This window comes from Lutra lutra, chromosome 9 (assembly GCF_902655055.1).
Source record: "Lutra lutra chromosome 9, mLutLut1.2, whole genome shotgun sequence".
Lineage (NCBI taxonomy): Eukaryota > Metazoa > Chordata > Mammalia > Carnivora > Mustelidae > Lutra > Lutra lutra.
The window spans coordinates 25828075-25848831 of NC_062286.1; the positions used below are offsets into that span (position 1 = coordinate 25828075).

Here is a 20757-nt window from a genome sequence, read left to right on the forward strand (position 1 = left end):
AAACCCAGCCCAAATTGCTCACCCACAGAATCATGAGTAAATAATGAGTAAATAATGGCTATAATCTTAGGCCAGTACATTTTTTGAATGTTTTATTACATGGCAACAGATATCTATAACAATCACCTGTTTAAATTGTTTTTCAAATTATTAATATTGAGTACCATAAGAAAGGCATCAAGCTAGGTGCAGAAAGTAAGTCAAAATGTGTAAAGTTTGGCTTCAAATAAGTTGTCTTGAAATAAGTTCATAATTTATATCAGGAAGAAATAAAGTATTTAAATAACTATCACACAGGCAACATATTAAAAGAGTCATAGAGTAACACAACCAAATTGTCATAAGAATTAAAAGATAGGGGCACGTGGGTGGCTCAGTGGGCTAAAGCCTCTGCCTTCAGCTCAGGTCATGATCCCAGGCTTCTGGGATCCAACCCCGCATCGGGCTCTCTGCTCAGCAGAGAGCCTGCCTCTCCCTCTCTCTCTGCCTGCCTCTTTGCCTACTTGTAATCTCTGTCTGTCACATAAATAAATAAAATCTTTAAAAAAAATAATTAAAAGATAGGATTGTTTCTGCAAGAGGTGATGAGGGAAGGATTTATCAGAAGTTAACATTACAGTTAAGCCATGAAGGATTTTGACAGTGGAAGTAGGAGGAGAAGCAATTCTAAGAGAAAGAAAAATGACCTGAGGATAACTGTGGTCCTAGGAAGAGTAAACAATGTTTGGAAACTTGACAGTAATTCATTTTAGTGGATTATAGTATATGTGTAGATGTGAGAGAGAACCATTCTTCAATCAACAAATGTCAAGCAGCAACTTCATTCCAGGCACTGCCTAATACTCTGTTATAACGTAATAGATGTGAAAGCTGAGTCACTCAGTAGTCCAAGATCACAGAAAGTGGTGGAGCAGGGATTTAAATGCAATCAGTCTGACTCCAGAGCTACTCTACTTTGAGCTGTGTTAAAGTTAAAAAGTTATTTAAGGAAAAACAAAAACAAAAGTAGAACCAAACTAAATATCCGTCAACAGTTGAATGGTAAAATAAATTGTAAATTTATATAGTGGAATACTACATAGCAGTGAAAATAAATGTACTATAGCTATACAAATTAACAGAGTTATTGCAAATACTTAACTATTGAGCAGAAGAAAGCTAATTAAGAATACATGTGGTATGGCTGCATTTGTATAAGGTAAAACCAGGCAAAACTACACAATATATTGTTTAGAAATACATATGTACATTGCAAAGCTAAAATGAAAGGCAAAGGAAAAACAAATACAAAATTCAGGACAGTGGCTTTCTCTAAGGAGGGAGAAATGAAATTGAGATTAGGGAGGGGCTCAAAAAGTATAAGGAACTGGTTACATTAGTTTTTCTTGACACATAGAAGTTATATATATCTTGGGCACCTGGGCTCAGGTCATGGTCCCAGGGTCCTGAGATGGAGTCCCGCATCGGGCTCTGTGCTCAGTGGGAGCCTGCTTCTTCCTCTCCCTCTGCCTGCCATTTCCTCTGTTTGTGCTCTCTCTCTGTCAAATAAATAAATAAAATCTCAAAAAAAAAAGTTATATACATCTTGTTTACATGATATACTTACAGATTTCACATAACAACAAAAAGTACTATGGGTTTCCAAAGAGAGAAGTCAGGAATTGAAATTAATTAGAAGTGAAAGATGGTGCCTGGGTGTCTCAGTTGGTTGTCTGCCTTAGGCTTGGGTCATTATTCCAGGGTACTGGACTCAAGTCCCATATAGGGCTCTCTGCTCGGTGGGGAGTCTGCTTTTCCCTCTGCTCTGCACCTCCCCCCTGCTTGTGCGCGCTCTCTCAAATGAATAAATAAAAATTTTATTTTAAAAATCAGATATAGGGGGGACGCCTGGGTGGCTCAGTTGGTTAAGCAGCTGCCTTCGGCTCAGGTCATGATCCCAGCGTCCTGGGATCAAGTCCCACATCGGGCTCCTTGCTCGGCAGGGAGCCTGCTTCTCCCTCTGCCTCTGCCTGCCATTCTGTCTGCCTGTGCTCGCTCTCTCTCCCTCTCTCTGACAAATAAATAAATAAAATCTTAAAAAAAAAAATTAAAAAAAAAATCAGATATAGGGGCGCCTGGGTGGCTCAGGGGGTTAAGGCCTCTGCCTTCGGCTCAGGTCGTGATCCCAATGTCCTGGGATCGAGCCTGCATCGGGCTCTCTGCTCAGCGGAGAGCCTTCCTCTTTCTCTCTCTCTGCCGGACTCTCTGCCTACTTGTGATCTCTGTCTGTCAAATAAGTGAAATCTTTAAAAAAAAAATCAGATGTGAGAGAGGACATTTGAGAATGAGAAATTGGTAGAAACACAAGAGGCAGGAAAAGGGGTAGGGAGCAGCTGGAGGGGAACAGGGGACAGGTCGTTTTTGCAATAATTTATGTTTGTAAGGGAGTAGTGGTGGAGAAATTTAAATAAAGTTGTGGCCAGAATTTTTGAAAGCTGGCATGAAGCTTTTGCAAATCTCACTCTGTAAACAATGGGAACTTTGTATCAGTTAGGACTCCCTATTTTTAGGCAATAAGAAACAACTATGGTTAACCCAAGTAAAAAGAAAAAGAGAAGAGAGGAGAAAAGGGAGATAGATGGGCAAAGGGAGAGAGAATCCGAGAAATAGAGAAACAGACTGAATGGTTTATTGGATAGGTTACACTATCAAGTGACCAGTCCAGGAAACTGGCAGCTCTGGGGATCTCAATGAGACAAACTAACAGACCAGCTTTTTAGAGCACTCAGTTCCTAGTACCTTCTATTCCAGTGTGTCCATCCCAAACTCCAGTTTCTAGGAGAGTATAGTAACCTCGTGTTACCATCTCTGATCTGGGAGGCTGGTTCAGTGCTTGCAGATCATTGGTATACAGGCAGCAGAGGTGAGTGGGTAGTTCCCAAAGGAAGGGACATCCAGTAGGCTAAAAAAAAAAAAAAAAAAACAACCACCACCAAACAAACAAAGCCCAGTTTGGATTTTCAGTAAACTGTGGGATGATCACTGTATGAAACCTAGGAATGCCCCTATTCAAACTAATTCTTCAAAATAGGCATCTAAACACATACTAGCTAAATCTCTAGAATTGCTCACTTCGTTTCACTGGACTAACATTTTTGGTTTCGGTGACTTTAAGTTTATATGTCTCTACAGTTGCTTCCCTCTCAGAGAATAATTCCCAGATTTGTCTCCATTACTTTTTTCTTTCCATTTATTCTTTTTAATACAAAATACGATCACATCACACTGGTCTGTAATATCCTATCTTCACCTAACAAATAATCATGGACACCCTTCTTTATCAGTACATAAAAATCCACCTCATTCTTTTTAAATGCTCCACAGAATTACATATGGGTATTCCAAAATTCATTTAATTCCTTTCCTATCGATGGACATTGAGATTGTTTTCATGGTACCCATTACTTTTTTTTTTTTTTAAGATTTTATTTATTTACTTGACAGACAAAGATCACAAGCAGGCAGAGAAGCAGGCAGAGAAAGAGGAGGAAGCAAGCTCCCTGCTGAGCAGAGAGCCAGATGCGGGGCTTGATCCCAGGATCCTGGGATCATGACCTGAGCCAAAGGCAGAGGCTTTAACCCACTGGGCCACCCAGGCGCCCCTGGTACCCATTACTTTTGAGATGGAAGTCAAATCAAGCATCCTTCGCCGGAGACTGGCAGAAAATGCTGAAAGAAATATAAAGCGATAGCACTGCGAGATAGTAGCCCTGCGAACCAGTCGAGCGAGCCCAAACCGCAGCTGTCCCCACGGTAAATTGATGACCGAGGTTCTCAGCTTAAGCAACTCCCCGGGGATAGCGTAATCTGTAGAGCGACGGATCCCTGAGGATGACGTAGCTGAATTGCACATTGGGAACTGTAGTTCCACAAGGAAGAGCCCGAGGGGCGGGAGCTGCACACGCGCACTAGGAGCTCAGGGCAACAAAGACGGCGGCGTGCGCGCGCGCTAGAGAAAGACATGGGCAGGCGTGCGCGTGCGCGGCCACAGCTCGGAGCTACCAGGAGGCTGAGAGGACACAGAGCGGGAGGGGCAGGAACCACCGACCGCCGGAGGAGGAAAGGGGTTGTGCTCCTGGCCGAGCGAGGAGAAAGGGGCGGGGCCGGCGAGCAGCGCGTGGAGGTGCCGAGCTCTCGGGACCGGCGGGCGCGTGGGCGTCTGTGGCCCTCGCCGTCCCAGTGGCCGCCGCCGTGGCTTGGTCGCCGTCGGTCTGCGGGAGGCGGGTTATGGCGGCGGCGGCAGTGGGAGCTGTGAATGAATTCTCCGGGTGGACGAGGGAAGAAGAAAGGCTCCGGCGGCTGCAGCAGCCCGGTGCCTCCCAGGCCTCCGCCCCCCTGCCTGGCCCCCGCCCGTCCCGCCCCCAGACCGGCCCCCCCTCCCGAGTCGCTGCATAAGCGAAACCTGTACTACTTCTCCTACCCGCTGTTCGTAGGCTTCGCGCTGCTGCGTTTGGTCGCCTTCCACCTGGGGCTCCTCTTCGTGTGGCTCTGCCAGCGCTTCTCCCGCGCCCTCATGGCTGCCAAGAGGAGCTCCCGGGCCGCGCCAGCGCCGGCCTCGGCCTCGCCCCCGGCGCCAGTGCCGGGCGGGGAGGCCGAGAGCGTCCGAGCCTTCCACAAACAGGCCTTCGAGTACATCTCCATTGCCCTGCGCATCGATGAGGACGAGAAAGGTAAGTGTGCGGCTGGAGGGAGGGGGAGGCGGCGCCGGGAAGAAAGCGGTGGGGTCGCCCAGGGAGGGCAACACCTGCGTCCCTTTTCTTCGGGAGCGGGCGGTGCAGCCCCGGAATTGATCCTGTCCCCCCGCCCACCCCGGGCGGCTTCACCGCAGTCAGACTCTCATCCTCTACGATTCTCAGTTAAACCTCTCCCCTTTCAGGCACCCTGGCTGTCGACTTTGTTTCAGACACCGGCCTTCCCCTACACTTCTGCATGAACCAAGTCCCTATGAGACAGCCAGTCATGCTATTGACAGTGACAGTTGTTCTAGAATGACCACACGGATTCTTTCTTGCACTGTAAACAATGTGTGGCTTCCTCTGAGCCAGGTTTCCAAAAGGTTTCGGTATCGGAGAAGCAGTGTCTTGTTATAGGCTTTTAATGAAAGCAGAGTACTGTAGTGTCAAAGAAAAAAAAAATGGTGACTTAATTTTGAAAGGAACAGCTGCATATGATTATAGCTGAATTGGCATTTTTTAAAGTTTCGTGACATTTTATCAATATAACGACTTCTAAGTATTTCTTTATAAAGTTCTATTTTAACATGAAACTTTTGTCCCTGTTAGATTTTATTTAATCTAAATCAGTATTCCAAGGAAGACTTTAAGTTTCTCAATATAACTTGAAACAGATTTATCTTTCTTTTATTTTTTAAGATTTTTAAATTTCTGAATGAAGGCAAGAATACTATATCCTTCAGATTTCTGAAACTAACGTTTTTAAGTCGTTCAGTGCACCAACCGCTGTACTGTTAGCTTTGTATGTGTTCTTTACTTAATCCCCACAATTACCTTGTGAGGTGAAAGTAGTGTTAGTATCAGCATGTTGCAGATGAAGGAACTGAGGCTCAAAAGATTAAAGCAGGTCATTCCAAACCTATGCTAATTCCTAATGAACACTTTTTTATGGAAGATGAGAACCGAAGTTAGGAGTCTTGCAACATTTTGAAAATCCCTCCTTTCTTCCCTGCCTCCAATATGCAAAGATCTTTTTCCTGTAACTACCAAAGAACATTTTTGTATCACTTCACTTAGGTACTCACTTGCACTGTCATTTATCCAAAAAAACAACAACATTCTGCAGGTCATTTGTAGAATCTCTTGCTACTGTCAACTACAGAAACTGTTCTAGAGTTTAGTTTTGTTGAAACCTATTTTCTTTGTGGAACCCAGGAGTGAGAAGTATGGTAGAAGAAGCAGGTGTTCATGATTTTGATTGTAAGGGCAGTGGAGTTTAACAGAGTTCTAGGAAGGGGGCATCCGGCTCTCTCAGTCGGTGGAACATGCAGCTCTTGATCTTGGGGTTGTGAGTTCAAGCCTCACATTGGCTGTGGAGATTACTTTTTAAAAATCTATAGAAGAAGAGAGTTCTAGGAAAGAGTTCTGTTTAAGAAAAAAATACCATGTGTTGTGGAAGGAAGTTTTTGTTAACTGTTTCATTATGTACCATCTCTTAGAACATTGAAGGCTCCTTGGTGAGGATGAATAAGGGTACCATCATCCCTTCCTAGAGAAGCACTGTTTGAGTGCACGATCCAATTACAGTAGGGTCCCCAGAAGTTTACTAATCTAGGTCAAAAGATGTTTTAGAATAGAGGGAATATGTTTAAGGGTAGATTCATTGTAGTATTTAGGAAGAGAATGCCAGAAAACACAAGGAAATTTTTTTTAAACACTGGGTGATGACAGCTGGGAGGTAAGATAAGAGGAGAGGACAAGGATAACCTAGGTATTAAAAAAAAAAAAAAAAAAAAAGACCCGAGGCTCTTAGATTTAAAGAGAAATCAGTTCCGTAAGGAGGGATAAGTGACAAGTAGAAATCAGACCTTTGGTTTCAAACTTATGACTTGTCTTATAGAGTATTACATATATGACTACACCTATTATATTTAAATTTTCTAAAATATTTTAAAAGTATATTTTCAGCAATCCATAGATCGCATACTCTACTCTCTACTGTTAATGTTTCTGTTCAAAGTTTTTTGCTTTATTTGTACTTCAGTTTTTTGGGTTTTTTTAAAAGATTTTTATTTATTTGACATAGAGAGCGAGAGAGGGAATACAGCAGGGGGAGAGGGAGAAGCAGGGCTCCTGCTGAGTGATGCAGGGCTCCATCCCAGGACCCTGGGACCATGACCTGAGCCAAAGGCAGACGCTTAACGACGGAGCCACCCAGGTGCCCCTATACTTTAGTTTCTGAAGTACACTTTAGAATAGACTATGATAACTTTTTAGTTTGTGTTATACAACTGATGTATTATGTGCTGAAACTAATTAGTTCAAACTGAAACAAATCAGTTAAGTATTCATTTTTCCTTAAAAACTGAGTTAAAGCTAAGTTTGTATTGTCATCGTTCTTTTCTCATAATTTTCCCTTAGAATATTCAAACTTTTTATACTTTAGCCTTAATCCAGTAGTTGCAAGAGTTTACGTTTACAGAGTCTGCTTCTCTCTCAACCACCCTTGTCAGTGTAAAATAAGAGAATTTTAGTCTCCTTTCTCACTGTGTCAAAATAGATATGAACGGATAGAAATGAATTGTCTTTAAAGCAGTCTTCAAACGTTTCTTAACTTTGTGGTAAGCCATCAAGGGGCTAGTAATGTCATGCACTGCCATTCCCTTAGTAACCTGACTTAGCTTCTAAGTATATTGAAAAAGCCACTTTATTTCCTCAGGTAAAATGGGCTATTTCAGACTGTCGTGGTGTTAATTATTTGAAACATTTGATGCCTTGAAATAATAAAGGCCAAATTAAATCTCATTTCAGTAAAGTAGTGTCTGAATATGGTTTATATGGTGACTGTTTATTTTGTATTTTATTCTTATGGTATAGTCAGCTTTGACACTGAATTTTCAAAAAGGCCTAAATTTGTCTGAAACCAAATTTTTAAAATAGAGAAGAATAACACAGTAAATTTAATTACCTAATGTAAGAATATTTGAGTTCTGTTCATTAAAAAAAGCTTTTATTGGATACCAGTTAATTTGCACAGCTCTTTGCATTCTAGATGCTACTTAAGAAAACTCACTTCCTCTCCAGTAAGATGTAAGACAGCATTTGCTCTATGATCATTAAAATGTGTGTGTGTTTTCATGCATATCATATGTCTCATTTTTTTCAAGGAGTTAAATATTTTTTTTGGATATATAATTGTTGAACATCCTTGGAAAACTGATAACCTTTTATATCCATTATGTATATGGATAAACTGAAATTTAAAGAGTGTACTCACATTAGCAGAACCAGGAACAGAGTTTAGGTGAACAGAAAATTATGCCCCTCATTATACTTTCTGCTTTAAGCAGGTTTTCTGTTTTCGAATCCTAATACTGGGCCCCTTGGAATACTTGGGGGAAAAGAGGAGGTTGTCATAGTGGGTCTTTGGATTAACCAGAATGATCTAACATGTTTGGCATGGCTCCTGCAAGTAGACAAGCCTAAGATCTCCTGGGTAATAGAGTGGTGCAGGTTTTCTGGGTGTGGTTTGATTACCTGGAGTATGTAGAACTTGACAGTAAGGGCCCAGTGTGTTGTATGAAAGAGATTGGTTTCTCAGAATATTGTAGGGATGAAGAACCTGGGATCAAGGACAGAAATGGTCTAAATAGAATTCTTTTATATTTATTACTAGTCAGCTCATATTTAAAACATTAGGCTTTTAAAATGTTGTTATACAAATTTGTATTCCTATGTAACTCAACCTTGCACTATTTAAAGCACACACAAAATACCTTGCCTAACTATATTTTCAGAGTGATGATAGAGAATAGGGATCAGAAATGTCAGATTTGGTATACTTTCTTTTACCCCTAAAAACTGCTAGTCACTATTTTGAAAGGATTGATTTCAGACAATTTTCTTGGGCCTAATGATTCTTCTTTAAGGTTTCCATGATTACAACAAAGAAAGAATTATTCGGGTGGATGGATATTTACATAATATCACTCTTTTCCGAAAGAAAAGCATTACCTTTTATTAAATACACGATATACATTTCCCATTTCTATTCAAGAATATTTAATGGCATTTGCACTAAAGAGACAAAAAGACAGTCACTGTTAGGAACTTGGTCCCTTGCTCTGGTTTTTTTAAATTGCAATTTATATTTTTCCTAATGTAGAATACAGTTAAACCCTATAAAGCTCACCTGGTAACTAGATTTCTAAGAGTATTGTTAGCCGTCCTGAGAACAGTTAAGGGATAGGCAGGCAGTAAATGGATATTAAATTATTGAAAAAAGGATCTTCCCTAATCCTTCCTGCTTCTTTTTCACTATCGTATTCCCCATGTTCCACCCAATGGTAGTTGGCTTTTTGACATCTGGCAAAGTATAGATTCTCTGTTTCTCTACTACTTTTCGTCTTTTTTGACCTATAATACTCCTTGACCTATATAATACCAGTGGAGGTATTAATGAGCTAAGGTAGCCTTTTTTTTTTCTCCTTGTGAATTACCCACACTAGACATCCTATAGAATGAAACTTTGAGCACACTCAAATCTCAGCAGTTGTTCATTTGGTAAATGAGGAAAGAAAAATAAAATCTATGATTATCCTAGAGACTATGTTTTACAGCTATGAAGGTATAGCATAGACATGTTAAACTTATTCATGTGTCTTTGCTGCTCTTTGCATTTATTTTATGCTATAATAGAAAAAGAGAATTAACTGTTTTTTTTTTTTTTTAAGATTTTATTTATTTATTTGACAGACAGAGATCACAAGTAGGCAGAGAGAGAGGAGGAAGCAGGCTCCCTGCCTAGCAGAGAGCCTGATACAGGGGAATGCGGGGCTCAATCCCAGGACCCTGGGACCACGACGCAAGCTGGAGGCAGAGGCTTTAACCCACTGAGCCACCCAGACGCCCCTTCACTATTGTTCTTAAGTGGGCTTTGTCAGTGTCTTTCAGTCAACCGTTCGTAGAACCCCTGTGGCTAAACAAGTGGGATTTATTATAGAAGTAGGGAGAACACACATGGTGGGAACCATGGCATCTCAGGAAAGGGTGCTAGAGATAACTTACAGGATTTGGGCTTATATCAGGTGATTTTGAGGAGGATTTAAGGAAGCAGGATTTTGTTCTGCATTGGATGCTGTCAGGAAGAGGGGTATTCTATGATTAAGTATCTTGAATGTGATCTAGAAAGAGGGAAGGCCAGAATGAGGCTAAAGCTGTTGAAAAGCGGTTGAAAAGCACTCATTAGCCTGAAGAGGAAGATGCTTGGTATTTCATGGCTTGGACAATATTCATGTTTTTGATTATGGAGTGGTCATGTTTTGTCTTCATCCATCACAATCACAAAGTGACCTTATCTGATGTTGATGTTCTATGAAATTGCTTATGATCTACAAAGCACCAGGTCTGGCAGTGATGCCAAGTCAGCTCCTAGTTACACCAAGGCCTGCCTGATAGTACCAGGCCAGCTCTTGGATGTCAGGGCCTGCTTTTCTCTTTCTCAGCTTTGAGGACCTAATTTTATCCTTTTAAAATTGTAGTGCCTAGTATTCAAAATGATATTTGAGTTCTGACTATTCAAGATCTTGGCGAAGTTACTGCACTGAGTCAGTGTTTGTAAATACTTAGTGCTTGCACAGAGTAGGTCCTCAGTAAACAGGACTGCTGTTATTCAACAATCCTTTTAAGATTATAGCCCCTGAGGGGCACCTGGGTGGCTCAGTGGGTTAAAGCCTCTGCCTTCGGCTCAGGTCATGATCCCAGGGTTCTGGGATCGAGTCCCACATCGGGCTCTCTGCTCAGCAGAGCCTGCTTCCTCCTCTCTCTCTCTCTCTGCCTGCCTCTCTGGCTACTTGTGATCTCTGTCTGTCAAATTAAAAAAAAAAAAAAAAATTAAAAAAAAAAAGATTATAGCCCCTGTGAGTTATTGTTAAACCTTGATACCTGGTTTCTTTTACGCCTTTTAGGATATAGCAGCCACATAAATGACATTTGAGGAAGAAGGGGAATTATCTAAAGAGTGATATAAAAGTATGTTTGCTAATTGTGACCCTCAGTTCAGAAAAAAACAGATGGGAGTCCCCCCTAAGCTCACTTAGTATCCTAACCTTTTATTTTATTTTATTTATTTTTAAAATATTTTATTTATTTATAAATAAAGATTTTTGTTTATTTGACAGAGAGAGACAGCGAGAGAGGGAACACAAGCAGGGGGAGTGAGAGAGGGAGAAGCAGGCTTCCCACTGAGCAGGGAGCCCGATGTGGGCCCGATCCCAGTACCCTGAGACCATGACCTGAGCTGAAGGCAATTGGTTAATCGACTGAGCCACCTGGGCGCCCTAACCTTTTATTTTAAAAGAGATAAAACTAATCATTTTGTACTCATATGTGCATATAATGCAAGCATCTCAGTAGAGAATTTGGAAAATAAAGAAAATGCATAGAAAAAAATTAAAGTTACCTACTACCCATAGTAAATACAAAAGACTTCAAAGAAGATAAATTAATTGACATTCTTAAGGTTTAAAGAAAATGTACAAAACTGAAATGATTTCTTTCCATGGGATTCAAAACCTTCCCAATTAAATGGGAAAGTCTTTACTTCAGAGATAAACCTTGAAGTTGGAAAGTGAATGCAAGTATGACCTTTTTGCTGAATTAAAACACAGTAGAAAGTATCCTTTATGCAGTAGTGAACTATGAGGAGAGTAGTCTGGGGGCTGTTCACTGATGCTTCATGATCCTGTGGTTTATTACAGTTTAGCACACAATGAAATCTGTTGTAGGATTTTTTTTTTCAAGATTTTATTTATTTGAGAGAGAGAGAACCAACATGAACAGAGAGTCCGGCAGAGGGAGAGGAAGAAGCAGATTCTCTCTGAGCAGGGAGCCCAATCCCAGGACCTCTGGATCATGACCTTAGCCAAAGGCAGACACTTAACAGACTTAGCCACCCAGACTCCCCTATTGTAGGATTTTTAAAGATACCTCTTATTCTGCTAATTGTGACACTTGTAAGTTCTTAAAAGAAAATTGTGTAGGAAAATTAGTATATTCCGTGGAATTTTTTGTAGGCAGATACTAGAGGACTAAGTAAGTAAAAGCAGTGGCTTTACATAACTTAAATGAGCAACAATCACAAACATACACTGTGCATGCAGTTCCAAAGTAGAAGGATTTAAGTTAGCCAACAGATGTACCAATTAAAATAAATACAGTAAAAGTAATATTGTTGTCCTGCTTTATTTTTTAAAGTGTTGTCACATATCCTGTTTCACTTGATTTTTGCCACAACTCAGGGTTAGGTAAAAGAAATGTCATCTTGTCTTTAGGTTAGCAGAGTAAAACCCAGTGAGATTAACTGACTTTCCCAAAGTCGTATAGCTATTAGAGGATAATCAAGGGCTTAAGTCCCCATATTGTAACATCATGAACATACATCCTCTCTCTCTCCATCCCAAACTACTCTTATTTTGTCCCTTCTTGTGGCAGTGTGGGTACTACTACTACTCTCTGCATGAAAAGATGCAGTATATAATTCATAACTTAATCTACTATGCTTACCTCTATCTAAAGATGGGTATCATTACTATTTCTGTTGCTTGTACACTAGCATATACTCAAAAATTAAAATAATGGGGGCCTCTGTTGACTCAGTTGGTTAACCATCTAACTCTTGGTTTTGGCTCAGGTCATGATCTTGGGGTAGTAGGATTGATCCATGTGTCCAGCTCTGTAGCTCTGTGCTTGGTGTGGAGTCTGCTTGAGATTCTCTTTCCCTCTCCTTCTGCCCCTTCCCCACCTTGTGTGTGGGTGTGCCCCCCCTCCCCCAATGATTAAATCTTTTAAAAAATTAAAATAATGAACAAATACACATATAGAAAGTGAAAATCCTCTGTAATCTTATCCTTAGGGAGATGATTACCTAATAAGTTATCTGACCTTGTGTATTTATATAAACATAAATATTTATTCATTTGTGGGGAAAAAAAGTTACATACAGACTGATCTGTAACCTTTTCCTTAATGTATTGGGACTCTTTCCATTTCAGTATACTTTATCAGGGGTGCCTGGGTGGCTCAGTCACTAAGCATCTTCCTTTGGCTCAGGTCATGATCCCAGGGTCTCAGATTGGGCTCCCTGCCCAGCTGGAAGCCTGTTTCTCTCTCTCTGGCTTTCCCTGCTTGTGTTCCATCTCTTGCTGTCTCTCTGTCAAATAAATAAAATCTTCTGAAAAAAATATATACTTTACCTTCCCCTTCTCTTTCTTTAGTTTTTAAGTAAACTTTGATTAAATTATACATAAAGTGCATAATTACTGTAGTGCTCAGTGAATTTTCAAAGTAAACATAGTAGTTTGAAACCCTACCAGGTCAAGAAATAAGAGTATTCCTCCAGAAGCCTCCCTTTGTGATGTTCTCTTCCACTTACTACCTTTCCCCATTCTTTGCAAAGATACCTACAATTCGAACTCTAACACTATAGATTAGTTTTGCCTGATCTTGAGCTTTATAAATGAAATCACATGGTAAGTGTTCTTTTGTGTGTGGTTTCTCTTGCTCAATATATGCTGGTCAAAAAATTAACAAGACCGTAAACAACATGTGTTGGAGAGGATGTAGAGAAAGGGGAACCCTTTTACACTGGTGGTAGGAATACAAGTTGGTGCAGCCACTTTGGAAAACAGTGTAGAAATTCCTTAAGAAATTAAAAATAGAGCTTCCCTATAACCCTGCAATTGCACTACTGGGTATTTACCCCAAAGATACTGATGTAGTGAAAAGAAGGGCCATCTGTATCCCAATGTTCATAGCAGCAATGGCCACAGTCACCAAACTGTGGAAAGAGCCAAGATGCCCTTCAGTGGACAAATAGATAAAGAAGATATGGTCCATATATACAATGGAGTATTATGCCTCCATCAGAAAGGATGAATACCCAACTTTTGTATCAACATGGGACTGGAAGAGATTATGCTGAATGAAATAAGTCAAGCAGAGAGAGTCAGTTATCATATGGTTTCACTTACTTGTGGAGCATAAGGAATAACACGGAGGACATAGGGAAATGGAGAGGAGAAGGAAGTTGGGGGAAATCAGAGGGGAAGATGAACCATGAGAGACTGTGGACTCTGAGAAACAAACTGAGGGTCTTGAAGGGGATGGGGGTAGAGAGTTGGGTGAGTCTGGTGGTGGGTATTAAGGAGGGCACGTATTGCATGGATCACTGGGTGTGGTGCATAAGCAATGAATGCTGGAACACTGAAAAGAAATAAAATGGAAAAAAATATATATGCTGCTCAGATTTATTCTGTGCTGTTGCACGTGGCAGTAGTTTGTTCATTTTCATTGCTGTATACCAAGGGCCACCATAGTGCTTAGAACGGGCCAGTTAGTAAATTTTTTTTTTTCATTTTGTAAGACATAGATAATCTAAACTTTGCTGTTTTAGTCATTTTAAGTGTACGATTCAGTGGCATTAAGTACATTCCCAGTGTTGTGCAACCATCAACACTGTACGTTTCTAGAACTTTTTATCTTTCCAAACAGAAACTCTGTACCCATTAAACAATAACTCCCCACTCATCTCCCTTTCTCCTTCTCTCTGTCCTTGGTAATTTCTGTTCTGCTTTTTGTACCAATGAATTTCCCTATTTCAGGTACCTTATCTAAATGGAATCATTCAGTATTCTTTTGTATCTGACTTGTCTCACTTAGCATAATGTTTTCAAGGTTTGTCACCCTTGCAACGTGTATCAGATTTCATTCGTTTTTAAGGCTGAATAATATTCCATTATATATATTTACTACATTTTGTTTAATCATTTGTCTGTTGATGAACTTTGGGTTTTGCCATCTATTGTGAACAATGCTGCTGTGAACAGTAATATATGGCTATCTGTTTGCTTCCCTGCTCTCAGTACTTTTGAGTATCTACCTAGGAGTAGAATTGCTGGATCATATGGTAACTCCCTGTTTAATTTTTTGAGGGACTGAGAAGCATTTCCACATCACTTGTACCATTTGTACATTCCCGCCACCAGTGCACAAGGGTTTCCAATTTTTCCACATTTGTTAGTTTCAGGGCTTTTTAAATGATAGTCTTCCTAATGGATCTGAAGCACTGCCTTATCATGGTTTTAATTTGCATTTCCCTAATGATTTGCGATGGTGAGTGTTTTTTCACTTACTTATTGGCCATTTCTGTGTCTTCTTTGAAAAATGCCTAAGTCCTTTGTCACTTTTTGTGTTGGGTTTGGTTTTTTTATTGAGCCATTTAGCAAATGCTTTAAGCTCTCTGTCACAATATTTTAAGATCTCTGAACATTCAAAACTCTCATATAATAGGTATGATCTAGTAAGTTTTTTTATTAACATATAATGTATTATTTGCTTCAGGGGTCACAGGTCTGTGAATCAGTCTTAAACAATTCACAGCCACCATAGTACATATCCTCCCCAATGTCCATCACCCAGCCACCCTCTCCCTTCCCCATCACCCCCAGCAACCCTCACTTTGTTGCTTGAGACTAAGAGTCTCTTATGGTTTGTCTCCCTCCCGATCCCATCTTGTTTCATTTTTTCCCCTCCCTGCCCACCACAACACCCCACCCTGCCTCTCAAATTCTTCATATCAGAGAGATCATATGATAACTGTCTTTCTCTGATTAACTTATTTCGCTCAGCATAATACCCTCTAGTTCCATCCACGTCATGGCAAATGGCAAGATTTGGGGGTTTCTTGATGGCTGCGTACTATTCCATTGTATATATATACTACATCTTTATTCATCTGTTGAGGGACATCTAAGTTCTTTTCATAGTTTGGCTATTGTGGACATTGCTGCTATAAACATTCAGGTGCACGTGCCCCTTCAGATCGCTACATTTGCATCTTTAGGGTAAATACCCAGTAGTGAGATTGCTGGGTTGTAGAGTAGCTGTATTTTCAACTTTTTGAGGAACCTCCATACTGTTTTCCAGAGTGGCTGCACCAGCTTGCATTCCCAGCAACAGGGTAGGAGGGTTCCCCTTTCTCCAAAGTTTTTTTTTTTTTTTTAAGAGTTTTTTTTAAATTTTAGAGCACATGCATGAGCCGGTGGTGGGGTGGGGAATGATCAAAGGGGGAAGAAGAGGAAGTTGGAAAGAATGCCAGGCAGACTCAGTGCTGAGCGCAGAGCCTGACACAGGGTTCAGTCTCAGGACCCTGAGATCATGACCTGAGCTAAAATCAGGAATTGGATGCTTAACTGACTGAGGTGTGCCCCCTGTCAAGGTGTGTGCCCCCCCCCACTGCCAAGTTAAGTTTTATGTACAAAAATAGATGGCTGACGATATTTGACCTTTGGGCCATTGTTTGCCTTAGATTATGTAGTCCAGTAAATTATTAGCTAATAATTTCAAGTGTAACAGTGAATGTAAATTTCTGCCACCCCAATCTTCTTTTTATTTGATATAGTCTGGTTGGTTGAGTTTGAATGTTAGTTGGGGCTATAGAGGGAAGAGAAATGTGTACGGGAAACTAGAACTGTAAAGAATCTTGAGGGTCTTTTATATCTTGGAGACCATTGGAAGATTTGATTTTTCTGCCATAATTTAGTCAAAAGGGTGATCAGTGGATAGTAGGGGCTGTAGTTTCCCTTACCGTAAGGTAAGTGATTTGAATATGATTTCCAGCCCTTGTGCAAGCTGGCCTAATTCTTAACTCTTTAGTTAATTCAGGTTCCCAACCCAAATCCTGGAATCATTGCCACTACTTCTCTTGGGCATGCCCTGGAATTCACATTTGGTCAGCTGAGTTCTGTGAGTCTGCTGAAAGCTCTGCTTAGTTTCTTGGCTACTTTTGCCTTCAGAATCGGCTGTTTGCTTTAAGTAGAAAAGTGCCCCAAATGCCAGCCCACCTCTGTTGGCTTTTTTTCCTTTCTATATTTTGATAATTTTTGAAAATAGCATCCTAATGAATGTGACATAGTTCCTTTCCAAATTTGGGTAATTTTCACTGTTTTGAAAACTCTTTGATCCCTTCAAACAGATTTTCTTTTTTTTAAGATTTTATTTATTTATTTGACAGAGAGATCACAAGCAGGCGGGGATGCAGGCAGAGAGAGTAAGCAGGCTCTACGCTGAGCAGAGAGCCCGACATGGACGCTGGGATCATGACCTGAGCCGGAGGCAGAGGCTTAACCCACTGAGCCACCCAGGCGCCTCTCAAACAGATGTTTTAAAAAGAATTTTCTGGGGCGCCTGGGTGGCTCAGTGGGTTAAGCCGCTGCCTTCGGCTCAGGTCATGATCTCAGGGTCCTGGGATCGAGTCCCACATCGGGCTCTTTGCTCAGCAGGGAGCCTGCTTCCCTCTCTCTGTCTCTCTCTGCCTGCCTCTCCATCTACTTGTGATCTCTCTCTGTCAAATAAATAAATAAAATCTTTAAAAAAAAAATAAAAAGAATTTTCTGCCTTTTGTCTCGTAGTCTAATTTTACTCTTATTTTTTTTTTAAGATTTTATTTATTTATTTGACAGAGAGAAATCACAAGTAGGCAGAGAGGCAGGCAGAGAGAGAGGAGGAAGCAGGCTCCCCGCTGAGCAGAAAGCCCGACTCGGGGCTCGAACCCAGGACCTGGGATCATGACCCGAGCCGAAGGCAGTGGCCCAACCCACTGAGCCACCCAGGCGCCCCTAATTTTACTCTTATAATGAAAATTGTAGTTCTGGTGTTATATTCTAAGCCATAGTGAAAATCCTTATACATAAATGTTGGGAGTATTGCACTTCTGAAGAGTCAGATTTATTGAGATTTATTGAGGTATATTTTACATACAGTGAAATTTAACCTTTTTAGGAGTTTGTAGTTCAGTGAGTTTGGCAAACAGTTGGGTAACCATGACAACAACTGACACACTGAATGTTTTATCACCCCAAAAGCTCCTTTGTGCTCCCTTGTAATCCATCCCCTTGCCTTCCCATTAGCTCCTGGCAGTCACTGATCTGATCTGTCCCTCAACTCAGTGTTGTCTTCACTGAGTGTTGTGTAAATAGAATCATACAGTATGTATAGCCTTTTGTGTCTTGCTTCTTTCATTTATAATGTTTTTGAGATTCACCCATGTTCCTACATTTACCAGTAGTTTGTTCCTTTTTATCGTGAGTAATATTCTGTGTATGGATATACCACAGTTTGTTAATCCCTTCACTAAATGATGGATATCTGGGTTGTTTCCAGTTTTTAGCTTTTAGGAATAAAGCACCATAAACATTCATATACTGGTCTTTGATGTTTTCATTTCTTTGGGTAAATACATAGATGAAGGGATTGCTGTGTCATATGGGAAATAAATGTTAATTTCATAAGCAGCTACCAAACTCTTTCCCAATGTGGCTATACCATTTTGTATTTACACTTGGAAACATATGTGAGGTCCATTTATATTTTTCTTAGAATTTTAGGTGCTTTAAAAAATTTTTAGGGGCGCCTGGGTGACTCAGTGGGTTAAAGCCTCTGCCTTCGGCTCAGGTCATGATCTCAGGGTCCTGGGATTGAGCCCCGCATCAGGGCTCTCTGCTCGGCAGGGTGCCTGCTTCCTTTCCTGTCTCTCTGCCTGCCTCTCTGCCTACTTGTGATCTCTGTCAAAAAAATCTAAATAAAATCTTTTAAAAAAATTTTTTTAGTATAGTTGAGATCTTGTTTTTCAATTTTAAATTAAGTACTTAGTGATATCTTGTGATTTTAATTCGTAGTTCCCTAACAACAAATGATGTTGAACATCTCTTCTTATACTTATTTGCCATTTGTCTCTCTTTGATAAAGTATACATTATCCAGTCTTTGCACACTGTTTTTTAATGAATTATTTGCTTTTTTAAAATCATTGTATTGTAAGAGTTCTTTATATATTCTGGTTACATGTCCTTTATTAGACATGTTGTTTTCGAGATATTTTCTTCCAGTCAGTCTGTGGCTTGTGTTTTCATTATCTAACTCTGTCTTTTGAAGAGCAGGAGCTTTTAATTTTAATGAAGTCTAGTTTATCAGTTATATCCTTTTAAGGTTTGTGATTTTTATGTTGTGAATTTCTGCCTAAGCCAAGATCATGAAGAATTTTGTCTGTTTTCTTCTATAAGTTATATAGTTTTAGGTTTTATATTTAGGTGTGTGATCCATTTCAAATTTTTTCTGTGTTGAAGTTTTTGTTTTTGTTTTGGATATGGATGGCCATCATTCTAGCATCATTTTTTTTTTTAGATTTTATTTACTTATTTGAGAGGGGGAGAGAGAGAGAGAGCAAGAGTGCAAGAGCAGCGGGGAGAGAGCAGATTCCTGGCTGAGGATGGAGCCCAACTCGGGGCCAATCCCAGAACACTGGGATCCTGACCTGAGCTGAAGGCAGGTGCTTAATGACAAAGCCACCAAGGCATGCCTTGGCAATGATTTTAGCATTGTTTTTTTAAAAAGGCTATTCTTTCTTCAAGGAATTACCTTGTCATCTTTGTCAAAGTCAATCAGTGTTATATGTGTGGGTCTATTTCTGGATTTTCTCTTCTGTTCTACTGACCTATATGTCTGTCCTTTCGCCAGCAGTTTTGTACTTACAAGTCTTGTGAGAATTACTTAGGCATTTTCTACCATCATACTGATTTGTGAGATTCAACTGATGTAGCAAGTCAACGACCTCCTATCAAAGAATGTTAGGTAATTGAGTCATTATTAAGCATGTGACTTTATTTATTTATTTATTTTTAGAACGAGTAGTGTGCGTGCATGTGTGTATCCACGTGCTCACGCACAAGCAGAATGGGGAGAATCAGAGGGAGAGGGTAAGAGAGAATCTTAAGTAGGCTCCATGCTCAGTACAGAACCCACTGTGGGGCTCAATCTTATGACCCCAAGGTCATGACTTGAGCTGAAATTAAGAGTCAGATGCTTACCCCACTGAGCCACCCAGGTGCCCCATGTAATCAGTCATTTAATTTGCCTACAGCAATGTCCTAAAACTCCTTAAAACATTGGTTTGGATGTTGCCAGTAAGAACTGTCATACTCTGCTATTGGGAGTGGAAGTTGGTACAAGCACTCTCAAAAAGTAGTTTGTTGATTTCTAGTGAATGGAAATGAACTATGGCTTATTAACCCTGCCTCTTAAACATATACCCTAGAGAATTTGGCACGTGTACATAAGAGGACAGGTATAAGCATGTTCATTGCAGCATTATTTGAAATACTAAGAAACCGGAAACAATCTAAATATATTTTAATAGAAAAATAGTTGAATAAATTGTAGGATGATAAAGGGTACTACATGGAAGTAAAAGTGAATGAACTAGATCTCTATAAACCAACATAGATCTCAAAAGCAATATAAAATTTTAAATGAAACTATGCAAATAAAATAGGAACAATAGAAAAACAGGTACTAGAACGATATTCACTGAATGTATTATAGTGGCTTCTAGAAAGGAGAGGAGCATTGGAATGGGAAGAAGCACAAAAAAGGAACTTTTGTATCTGTTAGATTGTAATTTATTTAAAAGAAAAAAATTTTGACGAGTTTATTTGAGAGGGCATGCACAAGCAGGGGGAGCTGGAGAGGGAGGAGAAGTAGACCCCCCGCCCCCCGCCCCGAGCAAGGAGCCCAATGCAGGGCTCAATCTCAGGACCCAGGATCATGACCTGAGCTGAAGGCAGATGCTTGTTTGCTTTCTTTCTTTACTTACTTATTTATTTATTTATTTATTTTAAATTTTATTTTATTTTTTCAGTGTTCCAAGATTCATTGTTTATGCACCACACCCAGTGCTCCATGCAATATGTGCCCTCCTTAATACCCACCACCAGTCTCACCCATCTCCCCACCCCCTTCCCCTCCAAAACCTTCAGTTCGTTTCTCAGAGTCCACAGTCTCTCATGGTTCATCTTCCCCTCCAATTTACCCCAATTCACTTTTCCTTTCCGTCCCCTAATGTCCTCTGTGGTACTCCTCATGCTCCACAAGTAAGTGAAACCATATGATAATTGACTTTCTCTACTTATTTCACTCAGCATAATCTCCAATCC

At 40.3% G+C, this 20757-nt stretch overlaps 1 protein-coding gene across 4 annotated transcripts in view; it reads left to right on the forward strand.

Annotated features, from left to right (window-relative positions):
- The first annotated feature begins 4122 nt into the window (after window positions 1-4122).
- Window positions 4123-20757, forward strand: part of SPAST (spastin) — a 56579-nt gene continuing 39944 nt past the window's right edge. For 2 of the 4 annotated variants that reach the window (XM_047743819.1, XM_047743820.1), the window contains exon 1: window positions 4123-4709. In XM_047743819.1, the coding sequence (XP_047599775.1) occupies window positions 4295-4709 (415 nt within the window). In that variant the 5' untranslated portion in view covers window positions 4123-4294. The remainder of the gene's footprint in view (window positions 4710-20757) is intronic. The other 2 variants (XM_047743817.1, XM_047743818.1) reach the window with 1 other exon arrangement.